Below are 14,923 nucleotides of genomic sequence, written 5' to 3' on the forward strand. Positions count from 1 at the left end.
TACCCATCACAGACCCGCCATCTTCCCTTTCATGAAGTCCATTTTCTTGGCAGGAGCTAAGGAGCGTGACACCGTCAGTCCTCTGAGCCACGCTCAGGCTTCTCCTGATGAGGTTTCCATCATTAACAACCTTTAAAGCCCCTTCAGCCCCAGCTCACTGGAAGGGTTCTAACTCCTGCTTCCTCCGAGGCCAACGTGTCAGGAGTGGCGGCTACATCCTCGTAAATGGGCGCTGCTCACCAGCTCCCGCAGGGGTGCTGGGGGGAGGGTTGGCAGTGCCCTCCCCTCCAAGCTCAAGCTGCCAGGCTCACTGGTCCCACACCTGCAGCTGCTCCGCCCTCTCCCAGCCCTTTTCCCTGCCCAGGTTTGGAAGAGGCAGTGGCTAGGACAACATCATCCCCATTTCATACATGTGGAGACTGAGGCCACATGTCGGGGTGCGGCTCCCGAGCCCACCAGAGGATTCCCAGGTGAGAGACGAGGATGGAAACCCAGGTCCTGGCTCATGCCCAACACCCAGACAGCAGTCAGCCCACACAGCCACCAAGGGCCAGCACCTGGAGCCCAGGGGGAATGTCTACTGCCCCTGGGCAGCCTCCCTTCCCTCACCACCCACTCCCATCCGCACAGACACATCTCAGAGCGGATGGACAGGCCAATGGCCCTGAGCCCCTGCCAGAGCAGCTCAGGCAGGGAAACGCCTTCCAGAAATGGTTGCTCCAAAACTATTTCCTGCCCCAGCCCATGAGCGTGAGAAACCCCTCCACTGTGCCTGTACCCTTTGTGCTGGGCCTTGGAATCCCCCATGGAAGTGGCCACTGCCAGGGAGAGGCTGTGGTATTTGCTCCTAGCGTTTCTTGCCAGGAGAAAGGTCCTCACATTTAGAAGCGGACCAGGAGGGAACAGCTGGCATAAGTGGGCCTCAGGTGGCAGAACAGGGCTGCTATAAATGCATCAAGCCTCCAGGCCCCACGTGACATGGGACTCCGAGTGGCTCTGAGCATGAAGGCAGGACCACAAGCTTGAGGGGGCCTCAAAGAGCAGAGGTCTCATGTGTCCATCCGTTCTGTCATCCATCCAGAGGCTTTTACTGAGCACCCATGACCAGCTGCACACCAGGCTTGGCTCTGGGAACTCAGCTATGGATGACACAGATACTTCCCTGCCCTCACAGACCTGACGCTCCTTGCAAATGAATTAATAACACAATTGCAGGTGAGGAAGCATGCAAAGAAGGAAAAGAAGGCTTTGATACAGAGTAAGAGGGGCCCTACTTGGAACCAAGGGGAGCCTCTCTGAGGAGGTGAGATCTGAGGAATAGCTGAGGCTGAGAAGGAGCCTATCATGTAAAGAGCCTTCCTGCTGGCGGGAACAGCATGTGCAAAGGCCCTGGGATGGGAGTGTGCTTCAACTGTTGGAGACACAGGAAGCAAGTCAATGTGGCTGAAGCAAAGAGGTCAAGAGGAGTGGCAGCAGTGAAGCAAGTGAGCTCAGCCCTTGTTGTACTTGAGGGCTTGCAGGCTCTAGCAAGGAGTCTGGATTTTATTCTTAGTACTGCAGGGAGCCACTGAAGGGTTGCAGCAGAAGAGGGAGGTGACTGGATTGATTTTTCTGATAGCTCTGGCTGCTACACGGACAGAGGCCTGGGAGGGAGGAGGGCAGAGGCAGGTAACAGTGAGTAAGTGACCACAGGGACCCAGGCTGAGACTGGGGAGATGGTGGTAGAGGTGGAGAGAACTGGACAAATACTGAGATAAAGGGAGGGTCATGTGCATAGTGGGAGGGCAGGCAAGGAACAAGGGGAATGCTGGCTCAGCTATACCAATCCGTCGCATTTCTGAAGCAATCCCTGCTTCGCTCTGCTCTCCATATAATCCCCGTGCTCCCTGGGGTGGTCCAGAGATGATGCTCATACAGCCCTGGGCACAGGTGTCAGTAGACACTGGGTATTGACAGACACCTCCGCTTTTTAACAGGCCATCACCAGGAGCCTACAGCAGACCACAGCTGCCAAGCTCACTGCACTCCTTCCCTCGGTGAGGTTCCTGGGCTGGCTCCCAGTGGCAGCTGGAACTGCGGCTCTTTCTACCAAACGTACCCAGGCAGCGTGGACATCTGCAACAGCCTCCTCATATGCACACATGTATGTGCACATACACTCACACCCATGCACACACCTGCACACCCATATACTGGCACACACGGACATTCACACACACACACACACACACACACACACACACACACACACAGGCAGGGGTGCTCAGCCCAGATTCCAGGGCATGCCAGAGGACCCGACCCCCGCTGCTGGACAGTCCCCCCTCCTCGGCACTGCCCAACACACCACCCTCTCCTGGAGGCACGGCCACCCCCTGCCTGTCCCTTGAGGAACACTGGCCACAGGCGCCCTGTGCAGCCCAGCTCTGCGCTGTGGGTCGTGCAGGGTCATGCCTCAGCCCTCAGAAGCCTTTATCCAGGATGTAGGCAAAGCCCCGAGCCAGCCCTGAGCTGAGGCTCCAGCCTGGGGCCCCATGACAGGCAGAGATGCTCCCCCAGAGCTCTAGGCTTGGGCTGGCAGCCTACAGGACTTGGGGGCAGGTCACTGGGTCGTTTGGGCTACCAGAGCCCGGGAGGGAGGGAGGGAGGGAGAGGCAAGTGAGGGCAGGTGCCCTGGGAAGCCACCCAGGACTGAAAAGGAGCAGCATCTGATGTCTGCGGCCATGACAGGGCAGGCAGCAAGGGCCCAAGGGCCGAGCCACGTCAGGGCCTCCTGAGCGCTCGGCCCCAACCTCCTGAGATGGACACCACAGAGGCGAGCAGCAGGGGCCTCGCCCAGTGCCCAGTTCAGGTCTCAGAGCTTTGAGCCCCGAGCCCAGACCAGGGCCCAGAGTGTGGTCCCTCCCTCCCTCCCAGGTCTCTGGGTGCTCAGACAGAAGGATGGAAGAAAGCGCCCAGTCCCGGTTCAGGAACAGAGCCAGGGCAAGACCCAAAGCCTCTGCCTTTGTACCAGGCAGGAGGGGCTGCGTGGGACTGGGAGAGCACGGAGGTAGCCTGCCAGGCCAGGCCCAGGCCGAGTCTGCAGGGCCTCAGGCCACATCAGGGCGGGCACATGGCCAGGCTGAGCCAAGAGCTCCAGCCAAGGGGTGGGGGTGGGGATGGTGTCCAGCCAGCAGGGACCGTGTCTCTGCCCTGAACTGGGGTTTGGTAGCACCCAGGCAGGGCCCAGAGACCAAGGGGTGTCACGTACCCTTGGCAGGTGAACAGGCGAACAGAGCAAATGGTGGCCAGGACACAGAGAACCAATGCCTACTTAGTGTACTGCGTGTCACCACCCACACCCTCGGCGTGCCTCTGCTGGGCGCCCCAGTGGGCTGCTGCATGCCAACAGCCTCCTTCCTGCCAGGTGTAAGTCACCTCTCTAGATCCACCACCACAACCCCAAGGTAGCCCACTTCACAGGTATTAAAATTGAGGCTTGGAGAAGACGAGTGACCTCTCAAGACCACACAGCTAATCAGTCACAGAGTTGGGATTTGAACCCGTACCTGCCTGACCCCTTTCCACCAAAAAGAGCAGGTTATGGGTACTATGGCCAGCTGCTCAGGGGCTGGGCCAGGCTGGCTGGATTCGGGCCACTCTGTGCCCTCAGAACAGCAAGGCTGCAGCGAGATTGCAATTCCGTGCAGCGACGGTTTATAGGTTCCTGGAGCCCCAGCCCACAGGGATGGCTCCAGGCAGCCTCCACGTAAACCATGTCATCGATAGCAACCTGCCTACCTGCTCTCCTGGGACACCAGTAAGGCCAGGATCAACTCCAAGCCACCCTAAATAGGGCAGGGGTGGGGAAAGCCTGCCCAGCCCAGGTCAGAAAATGGAAGGAGGCCAAGAGCCCCTTGGGACCACTCAGGCTGGTACTATAACAACCATCCCAACCTCTGTGCTTGGCCCTTGGCTGGGCATTGTAGCACATTTCCCCAACTGACCATCCCAGTGTCCTCTGTGTCATCATTCCCATCTTCCAGTCCAGGAAACTGAGGTAACCTGCCCAGAGTCGGACAGCAGAGCAGGGACGGGAACGCCAGTCTGTGCGTGAGATCAATAAGACTCCTTCTGCCCCCAATTCGGCTTGTAGGCACCATGTCTAATCTCATGCAGAGGCATGGGAGCGCCAGGCTGAGCTCTGGCTGGGAACAGGCACAGGGCAGGCAGAGACGGAGCTACGGTGTCTAGCTGCCTCCGGTGGGTCTGGCGAAGAGCTAATGTAAGGGAAGTAAACTAGGCACACAGGACTAGCCAGAGCCACATACAGATCTGGCTCGAGGAGGAGGTACAGCCTGGAATAAGGACCGCCCTGGGCCCCAACTGACAGCCCCTGGCTTCACCCACTGGGAGCCTGCCCTGCCCAGATCGGGGCCAGAAACAGACAGAAGAGGGCCATCTAACCACCTCCCAGCTACCCTGCCTGTGTTTCAGGCCCAGAAGGGAGAACCCTGGGTCTTTCTCTCCCAACCTGTGGCCATAAACTAGGAAACTGGCTGTTTACAGGCTGGAAGGAAGGTCTTAGGAGAACCCAACGGATGGGATATTGGACACAGACCCAGCTGCCTTCCTGGGCCCCATGCCTGTCAGAGAGGCCAGACTCCAGAGAAGGGAGCTGTCACAGGCCAGCCCATGGCAGAGATGAGTCTCCACTCCAGCCCAATGCCTTAGCAAAAGAGAGAGAGCTGCTGCTGTGGGGGAAGGTAGGGGCGAGGAGGGCACTGGGAGGAGGCAGGGGGTGTCTGTAGAAGAAACAGGGCCATAGGGAGTCCTGCTGAGTCCACAGGAAACACAGACCTGCTTAAGTCCAGCTGTGGGGGCCACTGATGCTGGTGCCACGATAGCCAGTCTTCACCTCATTCCTTAGGAAGCACTGAGCCCAAGTCTTCTTGGGAGAGCTGGGCCCATCCAGGCCCTAGTTCACAGAGGACAAGGCTGGTAGACACAGACTGGCTCTCTTCTGAGAGCCTGGCGGGGCTGGAGACCCAGGCTTCCTGACGTCCCCCTACACCAAAGGGCTGCCTGGGCCTTTCTGGAGCAGGGGAACAAGTAAATGAGTGGGCAAAGCGGAACTGACGGGAGCCATGGATTTGGTCCAACCAGGATCCAATACCTAAAATTCTACTTGTTTTTGTTTCTTTTGTTTTTGTTGCTGTTTTAACGAGTCACCAAGGAAATGGAAGGGTTGTTTTGACATGACCTGAGTAGTAGATATTACTGTCTTCCCCAACTATTTCCAGTTCTCTCTCTCTTTCCAGGCACACAGTATGTCTGTGCTTCCTGGATCCCTTACAGCTGGCTGGAACCACATGACTAGTTCTGGTCAATAAATTATAAGTAGAAGTGACATGTGTCACATCCAGGTGGAGACCCCTGGAGCTCTCTTTCCCTCTGGCACAGCAACTAGCAATATTCAAGCTGAGTGACCGTGATGAGCCAAGCTCCAAGCCGACACGTAGCATAAGCAGGAGATAAGTTTGTGTTATGTTAAGCCACTAGACTCGGAGAGTGTTTGTTACGATGGCATAACTGAGTCTATCCTGACTGATACAAAGGGAACCACAGAACAAAACCAAAGGGTAGGAACAAACAGGCACTTCCCTGCGTGGCCAAGTCTAAAAAGATTCATATCCAGGTTATCAGACTGGGTTAGAAATGGTTTGGGAACAAGCAGTACAGACTCAATGTTCCAAGTTTTTAGGTGACAGAATTTTCTGGGTACTGAAAAGGCCAAGTAAAGAGAGAAGATGGCTGATATAGGGGCCAAGGCAAGGGGATTTTTGACCTGGCAACTACATGAATTTGGAAAGAGTCTGTCTGCCCTTACAAGATGTGGCTTTCAGTGTTAAGGGATAGCCTTAGCTATCCTCCAAGAGAAACCTGGACAAATGGCCCCAACGTGCTACTCTAGACAGGAAGGTTGTTAAAGTTCCCATGTCACCAGGAATGGGAACAGCAGCAGCTTGGCGGCAGCATGAGGAAAAGTGTCTCACTAGACCCATGGCTTCCAACCCACACGCCTGGCATGAGAGGCCCATCTGTTCACTGCCAGTTAAGTCCAACCTCCCAATCTGGGGGCAAGGCTACAGCAACAGGGATACTAAAAGGGAGCCTCTGGAACCCAATAAATATGAGGATGTGGGGAGGGCAGGAGTACAGTCTATGAAGAGAGAGTGTGTGTGTTTGGACACACAAGAGTGACCCTAGAATGAAGGACAGCTCTGAAGCCTGGTAGTCCAGCTGAGGGAAGATGGCAGTTATACTTTTACATAGACACAGGCTTGTGAGAAATCCAGACAGGGGACTCGATGGTTCCCTGTCCCCAGCCCAACTTTAGTGAGCGGCCATCAGCACCTGTGGCCGTGGCCACAGCCATCTTATGGCTTGAAACGTCACTGGCAGAAGACCCTGTGTGTCAGCTGAGAAAGACTGACCTTTGTAGGGACCCTCACCTTGTGCTCTAGGTGAGCGGGATGGAGGGCGGGGAGAGGAGGGGCGTCTGAAGGACCTGGCCTGGAAGAAATGGAGGTCATGGACCTGCACGGTGGCACAGACTTACAGTCTAGCTATTCACAAAGCAGATTCCTCTAGGAACCTCCTTAGGCAAAAGCAGCTTGCAGGCCCCAGGAAGGAAGTCAGTGTGTCATTGGAGAGCACAGACTTGCAGTGTGCCACCTCCAGAGCGAGTCTGAAAGACGGGGGAACAATGGCCATATGCCCCAAGTGACAAGAGGATGCCACCCAGTAAGCAAAAGTGCAGCCAACCGAGCGGAAGAAAGGGAAGGGTCACGATGTGCACTGCCTACAACAGGCACCTGCCAGGTGTGCCAACACGGTAGCAGAAAAATGGCCCACAAACACATGCGCATCCTAACCCCTGGAACAGTGAATATGCTAGGCTACGTGGCAAAAGAGAAGCAAGGCTGCAATGGAATTAAGGTTGCAAATGGAATTAATCAACTGATTTGAAGACAGGGAGATAGGCCTGGATTATCCCAGTGGGCCCAATGTAATCACAAGGGTCCTGGGAGGAGGGAGACAGAAGAATCAGAGGAGTGGGTGTGAGGACAGAAGTGACTTGCTGTGAGAAGGACCCCACCCACCATCGCTGGCTTTAAAGATGCAGGAAGGGGGCCAGGAGCTAAGGAAGGCAGGCAGCCTCTGGAAGCTGAAAAGGGAAGAAAAGGGATTCTCTCCTAGAGCCTCCAGAAGGAAATAGCACTGGCAACACTTTGATTTTAACCCAGGGAGACCCACGTCAGGCTTCTGACCTGCAGAACTGTAGGATAATACATTTCCATTTTGTTGTTGTTGCTGCTGTTTGTTTGTTGTTTGTTCTGACCGCACCACACAGGCTTGTGGGATCTTAGCTCCCCAACCAGGAATTGAACCCGGGCCCTCAGCAGTGAAAGCGCCAAGTCCTAACCACTGGACCGCCAGGGAATTCCCTACATTCCCATTTTTAACCAGCAAAGTTGTGGTAAAATTTGTTTCAACGCCAAGAGAAAAATGACGCAGCTGAGTGGATGGGAATGATGGTGTGGACCTGCAAGCATCTTTAATGACTCTAACATCACACCCAGGGAAATGCTGACAGTATGTCCCAGGCAGGAACCTATAACACCGTTATCAGGGAGAACAGTGGGTCTGCCAGCAGAGGCTGCAAAAATACAGCCTCAGTGGGACCCATAATTCTGAAGAGAAATCAAGGAAGACACCAGAGGCATCAAAGCTCAGGGAGGGAAACCGTCTAGCAGACGTCATAGAGCGTAAGGGGCAGGGTGACCACCTAGGAGTGACCAGTATAATACGAGCAAAGCCATCAGATGGACACCACCAAGCTCACTGTGCTTTATTTTCCTCTTATTTCATTGTTTCATTGCTGTATTCTGTGAACACCGAGCTATACTTGGGTGATTTTTACCTTGTCTTCCTAAAACACTTCTGTGCTTATTGTAACTAAAAGGAATAATGCATCACATATATTCCTTTTTTCTTCCTCTTCCCTAAATTGTTATCTTTCCACTCTGTGACAGATATATCTACAGCATAACCAATAACTCAAGTCTTTTACTTACAGTAAAAGATAATACTGTGAACGGAAGAGACTCATGTTCAGGCAGTTCCTTTATGCGTTTATGCATTTATGTAATCCTCTCCTTGAGCAGGCACTCTAAAGCAATATGAAAATTTTTTATTTAACAAATTAGTATCTCATCTAGTATCTAGAAGACAAATTTTCACACTTATTGTTAATATGGACTTTACCAACTAAATCTAAGATACAGCCTTTTAGAGACTTAAATACCATTTCTGTGTTATCATTTGCTAAATCCTCACCAAATGCATATTTTATTAAAAAGTGATCCAATCTTTTACATAAACTGACCAACTGCCTCAAAAGGTAACTTGTAAGAAGCTTGTATGGATACAAAATCAGCCTGAAGAAACTGCAGGTATAAATCTTAGGACCAACAAGCCAAAGTAGAGTTTCTTGTTTTCTTCATTAAATACTTAAGCATATCTCAACATAAATGTTTGCATTTTTAAAAATAAGTTGTTTTGGATATTGAAAATATATGCAGCCATTAAAAGTAATGTTTACAAATAGTTCATAGTGATTTCAAAAAAAGCCAATGATGTGTTAAATCAAAAAATATATATACACACCTAAACAGAATAGGAATTCTCAGCGCTTTTGAAATTCAGTGTGCGAAAAAAGACTAGAAGGAAAGAACAGTGGTAGAATTCCAAACGATTTTGTTCTGTCTCTTGATGCGTTCCTGTACCTTCCACATATTATATAATGAGCATGCACTGCCCTTTTCCTTTTTCACGTTTTTAAATTAATTCATGCTCATTGTAGCAAAGCATTTCTTTTATAATCAGGAGGGGAAAAGTTAAGCAAAAAGCTGAAAATGAAAAGGTCAGTTAGGGTCCGCTCTCAAGGAATTCACTAGCTTAACCAATGGTGCAGCTGAAAATAACAGCCTCAGGAGAAGCTGAGATGGATTCACAGTTGGTCAAGAAATGGAGAGGGAATTCATGTTTACTGAACACCTACTGCAGGCCCTCTGCAGACAATTCATACATGTCTCATCTCATTTAATCCTCACAATAATTCCAGGAGGCAGGTACTGTGATTGTTCCCTTTCAACAGATACGTGAACAGAAGCTCAGAACAGGGCCAGGCCTCTCCCAAAATCACACTGCACGTGAGGCAAGCCAGATTTGAACCCAGTTTCTTGGACTCCAAGAACTATGCTCTTATTCCTGCATGGTGCTACCTCTCAAGTCAAATGGGGCAGCATCACTTCAATCCCAATTCCACCTCGGGGGTGGGGGGGGGTGTCATTGGGAGCTCGCCCAGTCCATGATGGAGACTGAACCCCAGTCTGCCTTTGCCCCAGCCAAGAAGTCCTTTCCTTTCCCATCCGAGCTGTATCTACCACCCATGTCCTGCTGCTGTGACTGTCCAAGCCCAGGAGAGAGATGAGATATCTATCAAGCAGGGCTGAGAGAGATGAGATATCTATCAGGCAGGGCTAAGCCACGGGATGGACAGCACCCCACAGAGCACAGAAGGAAGGACACCCAGCCAGCTGAGCGCCTGCTGCGCCAAGCCTCAGGCCAGGGAGGAAGAGCCTCTGTGCCCCCCGCTCTGTACTCCCTGAGGCTCTCGAGGAGTCCCATCCCCGGTAACATCCCAGGGCTTCAAAAGGTCATGGGATAACAATGTGAATTTCTGCCCACGCGGCTGATCAGTTGAAAGCATACCAACTTTAACCCGCACACGCCCTCTGGTCAGAGGGTAGCCCAACACCACCTGGTCAGTATTCCTCCACCTGGACAACTGTCAGCCATCAGCTTCTAATTCTCTAGTTCTGGATGTACGCACACACTCACTCACACGCTTCCAAGACTGTGTCAGCCTGCCACGCTTGGAGCCTGAGACATTCTTCCAGTTATAAAAATAGAGAAACTGAGACCCAGAAAAGGCCCCTGGGTAGAGCCCTATGTCTCTAGAACAAAGTTGCATTAGGGCTTGAAGGCTGAACGGCCCAAAGCTCTGTTTTATTTGGCTTGTACTGTGTTGTTCAAATTGTTTGATTCGTCGAGAACAGTTAGAAATCAGGTTTTACATTAAAGTCCAGATTTGGGGCTCCTCTTTAAAAAAAACAGCCCATTTATAACACTAGGATTTTCATTCCCAAATGGTAAAGTCAGCTGAAGCTATGGAACAGCTGCTCCTTTTGACAGAGATGACCTCTCCAGACCCCACATTCCAGGTTCTTCCAGGCCCAGCTGCCCAGTTCACCCATGTGTGTTACCTGCCTGAGACTGTAACCCTGGGCAAGAGCACTAGCTTCAGTCTCTGGGGACCTGCTGCTGGAGGGGGACGGGGGGGGGCCGATGGGCATCATTTGGAGCAAAATGAATGCGCATGGAATAGTCAACACAGCGGAGGGGAAGTCAATGGAAACAAGGTATGTCAACAGAGAAGGTGGAAGCACCAAACTGCCATGGCAAACACAGGCGGCATCCCTACCACACTGTGAGCTCCCTGGGGCAGGAAACAGGTGCTCCCCAGCTGCGTCCTCAGCTCCCAAGCACAAAGAATGAATGTCCACAGAGACGAGTGTATGGGGACAGTGTCAAGGGAGCGTGAGGCATTGTGAAAACTGTGGCATGTAACTGGAAAAGCCTATGTCACCACAGATCCCCACCCCAGCTAGGGTCATTCCTGCCTAAGGAGGTCCCACCCTACCCTGGCTAGAGCCCACCCCAAGCACATGCAACAGTTGTGATGAGGGTACACTGAAAAAAAAGTCCAAGGGCAGGGCATGCGGGGGCCGGGACTGCAGGTAGGACATGATCAGACAGCAAAGAAGGACAGGGATTCCTTCCCTCGTACCTCAATGAATGTCAGACCTCTGCCAGGGCTGGGAGTGGCAGCTCCCCTGACAGACAACACCAGCCTCACCCCACTCACCACCACCCCCAAAACACATCCAGACCTCCAGGTTTTCACAACTACCTCAAGACATCCTTGGACTTTCAGGGCCCAGAGCTGGGCCTTCTCCCTCCTCTGCAAGAATAGCAGACTCCCCAAAACTTCCTTCCAGCACCAAGTTCTCCCCAGCACCAGTTCTGACCTTCTGCACCCAGACCAGAGCCTTCACTGAGTCACCCTATCCTTGGAGATACAAGAAAACCAGCAGCCGACATATAACCTAGAGCCAGAGGAGGGCTCTGGGCCCAGGGGCGGGGCGAGGGTAACTTGCCTGGAGCCCTCAGCCAGCCCACCTCCTCCCTACACCGACCCACTGTCCTGTCCGTTCTTCCTGGGAGGAATCCCGGCCACCAGCTGTGTCCTCTGTCCTCAATACTCCTGGGCGAGGGCCTCAGAGTCAAAGCCTTGGATATATGGAACTAGGAGAAACCATGGATATGGGGCAGAGGAGAGGAAAGGGGCCCGGGGCCAGGCAGATATCAGGGGCAGTGAAAGCCTTAGTCTCTGATGAGGAAGCAGGCATCGTGGGAGAGATACCTGAGGCCCAGAGCCCAGGCTCAAGCCAAGTGGGAGGTGAGCGAATGAGAGAGGAGGGAAGAGCAGAGGGGGCTTCTGCCCTTAGCCTCGCACTTGTTGCCTCTGCCTGCGGGCCGAGTTTGCGGACCACGGCGGCCCAGGCGCGGGCTAGGATTTCCCCGCAGCCTGGCCTGGCCCAACTCCGCTGCTTTTCTGGTCAAACAGCGCCCACCTTCGGCCCAGGCGGGGACGCCTCCGCCCACGGCGGGGACCGCGAGCGAGAACGAGCGGCTCCTCCAAACCCGGAGGAGGAGCGCCGCCGGCCGAGAAACGCCAGCCAGCCGAGGCACAGAGCGGCCTTGAGGCGAGAGATGCTGCGCATTCACGGGCTTGGGCGCCACACGCTCCTCGCTCCTCGGTTGATAGCGAAGAGGACACTGGCCCATCCAGGTCAGGGGAGGTGCACCAACACAGGTACCCTGCTCGAAGACACACCCACCCACACTCAAACAACACAGACAGCCCTAAGCCACACACGCCTGCGCGGCTCACAGACGCGCCCACCCAGCTGGAAAGGAGCCGCACAAGCCCGAGACACGCCCCGCAAGGAGCCCAGCTCCCCGCTCACAAGCTCTCCGCTCCAGCCCCGCAGCGCAAGGCACTCCCGCACCACTGCTTTGGTGGGCCGGGGAGGGAGCGCGCACCGTGCGCGGCACCGTGACTGCCCAGGCACACAGGGAACCCTGCGTGGCCCAGCCCTTCGCGACCCTGCAGGGCTCCAGCGCTGCTGGCAGGCCCCCGCCCTGTTAGCCCTGGGCATGGCGGCCAGCCACTCACCTTCCTGCACGGCCTGGAAAGGATTGTTGGCCTCGATGACCTTGATGGAGTAGGTGATCTTCTCGCTCTGCAGGATGTCATCGTTGAGGCTCAGGTCGGATACGGCCAGCTGGAACACCCTGTCGTCCTTGGCCGCGTTCTCCTCGAAGATGGCACCTGGAGGAGAGGAGGGGTCAAGGCTATAGGCCTAGAGGGGGCCTCTTCCCCACCCCACCCCTACCCCAGCCTTGGCCCTCTGGTCACGGTGCTGGCAGGACTGCAGGTTGCCAGGTGGTGGGACTTCTGGGCTGCGGTTTCAGCCTGACAGGATAGTTTAAGGCTCTCCTCAGTCCCCCAACACAGAAACACACCCCCCAAATATTCCAACACAGTCGACATGAGTTACACATGCACATGGCATATGCTGCCACCAGGTCACACAAGTGTCTCACAACCAAACCACCTCATGTATCAACCATGCCCCACATAATGGACTGAGCCAAGCTGTGGTGACCTCAGGCAGCACCTAAATGCCCTGACATGGCCCCATGAGTCCTATCCCAGGAGCCACAAAGTTCCCCTGCAGGCAAGTGTCCCCAGCCCCAATCCCAAAATGGAACAATGACTTCCTTCTGCCCTGCGCAGCACCCTCTGCAAAGAGCTAAGCAAGCAGGTCCACAGTGGCTCTCCTATGCCAGGGGGCTTCTTTACGCAGGGGCCTTTGATAACCGATGACGGGCACACAGGCAGCTCAGTCCCAGCCTGGCTCCCTGGGCTCTGCCTCCTGCTTTCCATCCCTCCCCACTTTTTCTCCTGCCGAGTACGTTAGGGGTGGGTGGGTAGGAGGATGTCCCTAGACCCTTTGCCTTCTAACCCAGCAGGGCTGAGGAGCCCAGAAGGAGCCGCTCTTGAAAGGGCTTTCTAGAACCATGAACAGCTCCTCTGGGGCGGCCTCCGGCTGGCCCTGTGCACTCTTAGCACCTCCGTGGCCGACTCTCAGCACTTAAAGCCGAGATAGGTGGGACTCACCGACCCTGGCCCTGCAGCCTGGACAACTCCAGAGTCCTCCCCCTCACCAGGCCCTGAGGGTCACCACAGTCCCAGGGCTGGGCCCAGTGATTCCCCGAGTTGGGGGCTGGGCAGGAGGAGGGAGGTCCCGTTCCATGCTACACCCAGAGCCGCAATGCTGACCGCGAGACCCAAGCGCCCCCCCCACAACCTCCACCACCATTGGGAAGCAGGTTTGGCCCAGGTCCCTGACTCCTGCAGGGGGATTGCAGCGCACCAAGCCCAGGCCTAGTCCCTGACCACCCATCACACCCCGGCCTCGCCTGTCCCATCATCCCTGCCTTCTCACACCTCCCAACCCCGCAGACTCTCTGGGCTCGCTGGTCTTTCCCAACTTCCGGAAAAGCGACTGCAGACGGGCTCCCCAAAAGCAACCGCTGTCAGTCCCCCAGCCCGTACCAACTTCCTGGGATTTCTCCCCTGCTGCTACCAACTCCCACACACTCCCCATCAGCGACAAGCCCCCTCCTCCTCTCTATATCGTCTTCTCTCCTCTGCCGGTTCTCTCCCTCCATCAGTCTCTTCCCGCTCAGCGCGCGCGCACACACTCCCCCCACACACGACACCACGGCCCAGGCTTCTTCCCTGATTCCCACCACCCAGACCATGTGCCGGCCCCCAAGACCTGGACCGTAGGAAACTCTGGGACTGTCCAGGATTGGGCTGCTGTCGCCACAGCCAGATACACACACACACACACACACACACACACACACACACATACAGAGAGGTACACAGACACACACCAGAGAAAAACAGGCAGACACTGTGTCCACTCTAACAGGCTGACAGTCATGCACGCACCAACACAGGCTCTGATGGCCCCATACACCCCAACGCCCTCTCGCAGTGACACCAACACGGAGCCACAAGCGCACACAGAGACACACGCTGACAACACCCACCCACCCACATTCACGCACGGTTCCGGTCGGGCCTCTTGAATCCTGCCCTGCCAACTTGGCGAGACCCCGGGCCCTGCCCGCCTTCGGCGCCCGCTGCTCTGAGCTGCGCCTAAGGGCTGGCCCTACCGCGCCGACGGCCCCGCCAGGGGCGCGGGTCTGGACTTGCGCCTAGCCCCGGATTTCCCGCAGCCGCGGCCCTAAGTGTCGGCAGAGGCCGCGGGGCCCCGAGGCGGGGATTGGAGCCCCGGGGAGCAGAGGGAGCCCGCAGGAGCGCGGCGCGGCCCGTGCACATCTTCGCGGGGCGGCGCGGAGCGGCCCTTCGGGGGAGCACCGTCCGCCGAGCCCCTCGGCCCAGGGAACAGCCAAGTTTGGACGCCGCGCACCCCCCGCGCCGCTGGGGCCCCCGCCCAGCCTTGGCCCCGCGCCCGCCGCGCTCACCGATGTGGATGATGGAGTCGGCCCGCACCGACACGCACTGGCATATCCAAGGGAGAAGCCACAGCGTCAGCGCTTCCATGTCCCCCGGGCGCGCGGCTCATCCGCCCGGGCCCGGGGCGAGGCCGAG

General features: G+C 55.5%; 1 protein-coding gene across 1 annotated transcript in view; it reads right to left on the reverse strand.

Moving 5' to 3' along the window:
* The window catches only part of GRID1 (glutamate ionotropic receptor delta type subunit 1), a 662,424-nt gene extending 647,549 nt beyond the window's left edge, over positions 1-14,875 (reverse strand). Inside the window, exons 1-2 of the mRNA XM_024731429.1 lie at positions 14,797-14,875; positions 12,407-12,562 (exon numbers count right to left, since the gene is read on the reverse strand). Of these exons, the coding sequence (XP_024587197.1) occupies positions 12,407-12,562; positions 14,797-14,875 (235 nt within the window). The remainder of the gene's footprint in view (positions 1-12,406; positions 12,563-14,796) is intronic.
* Between the last annotated feature and the right edge of the window lie 48 nt (positions 14,876-14,923).

This window comes from Neophocaena asiaeorientalis, unplaced genomic scaffold, assembly GCF_003031525.2.
Source record: "Neophocaena asiaeorientalis asiaeorientalis breed wild unplaced genomic scaffold, Neophocaena_asiaeorientalis_V1.1 scaffold714, whole genome shotgun sequence".
Lineage (NCBI taxonomy): Eukaryota > Metazoa > Chordata > Mammalia > Artiodactyla > Phocoenidae > Neophocaena > Neophocaena asiaeorientalis.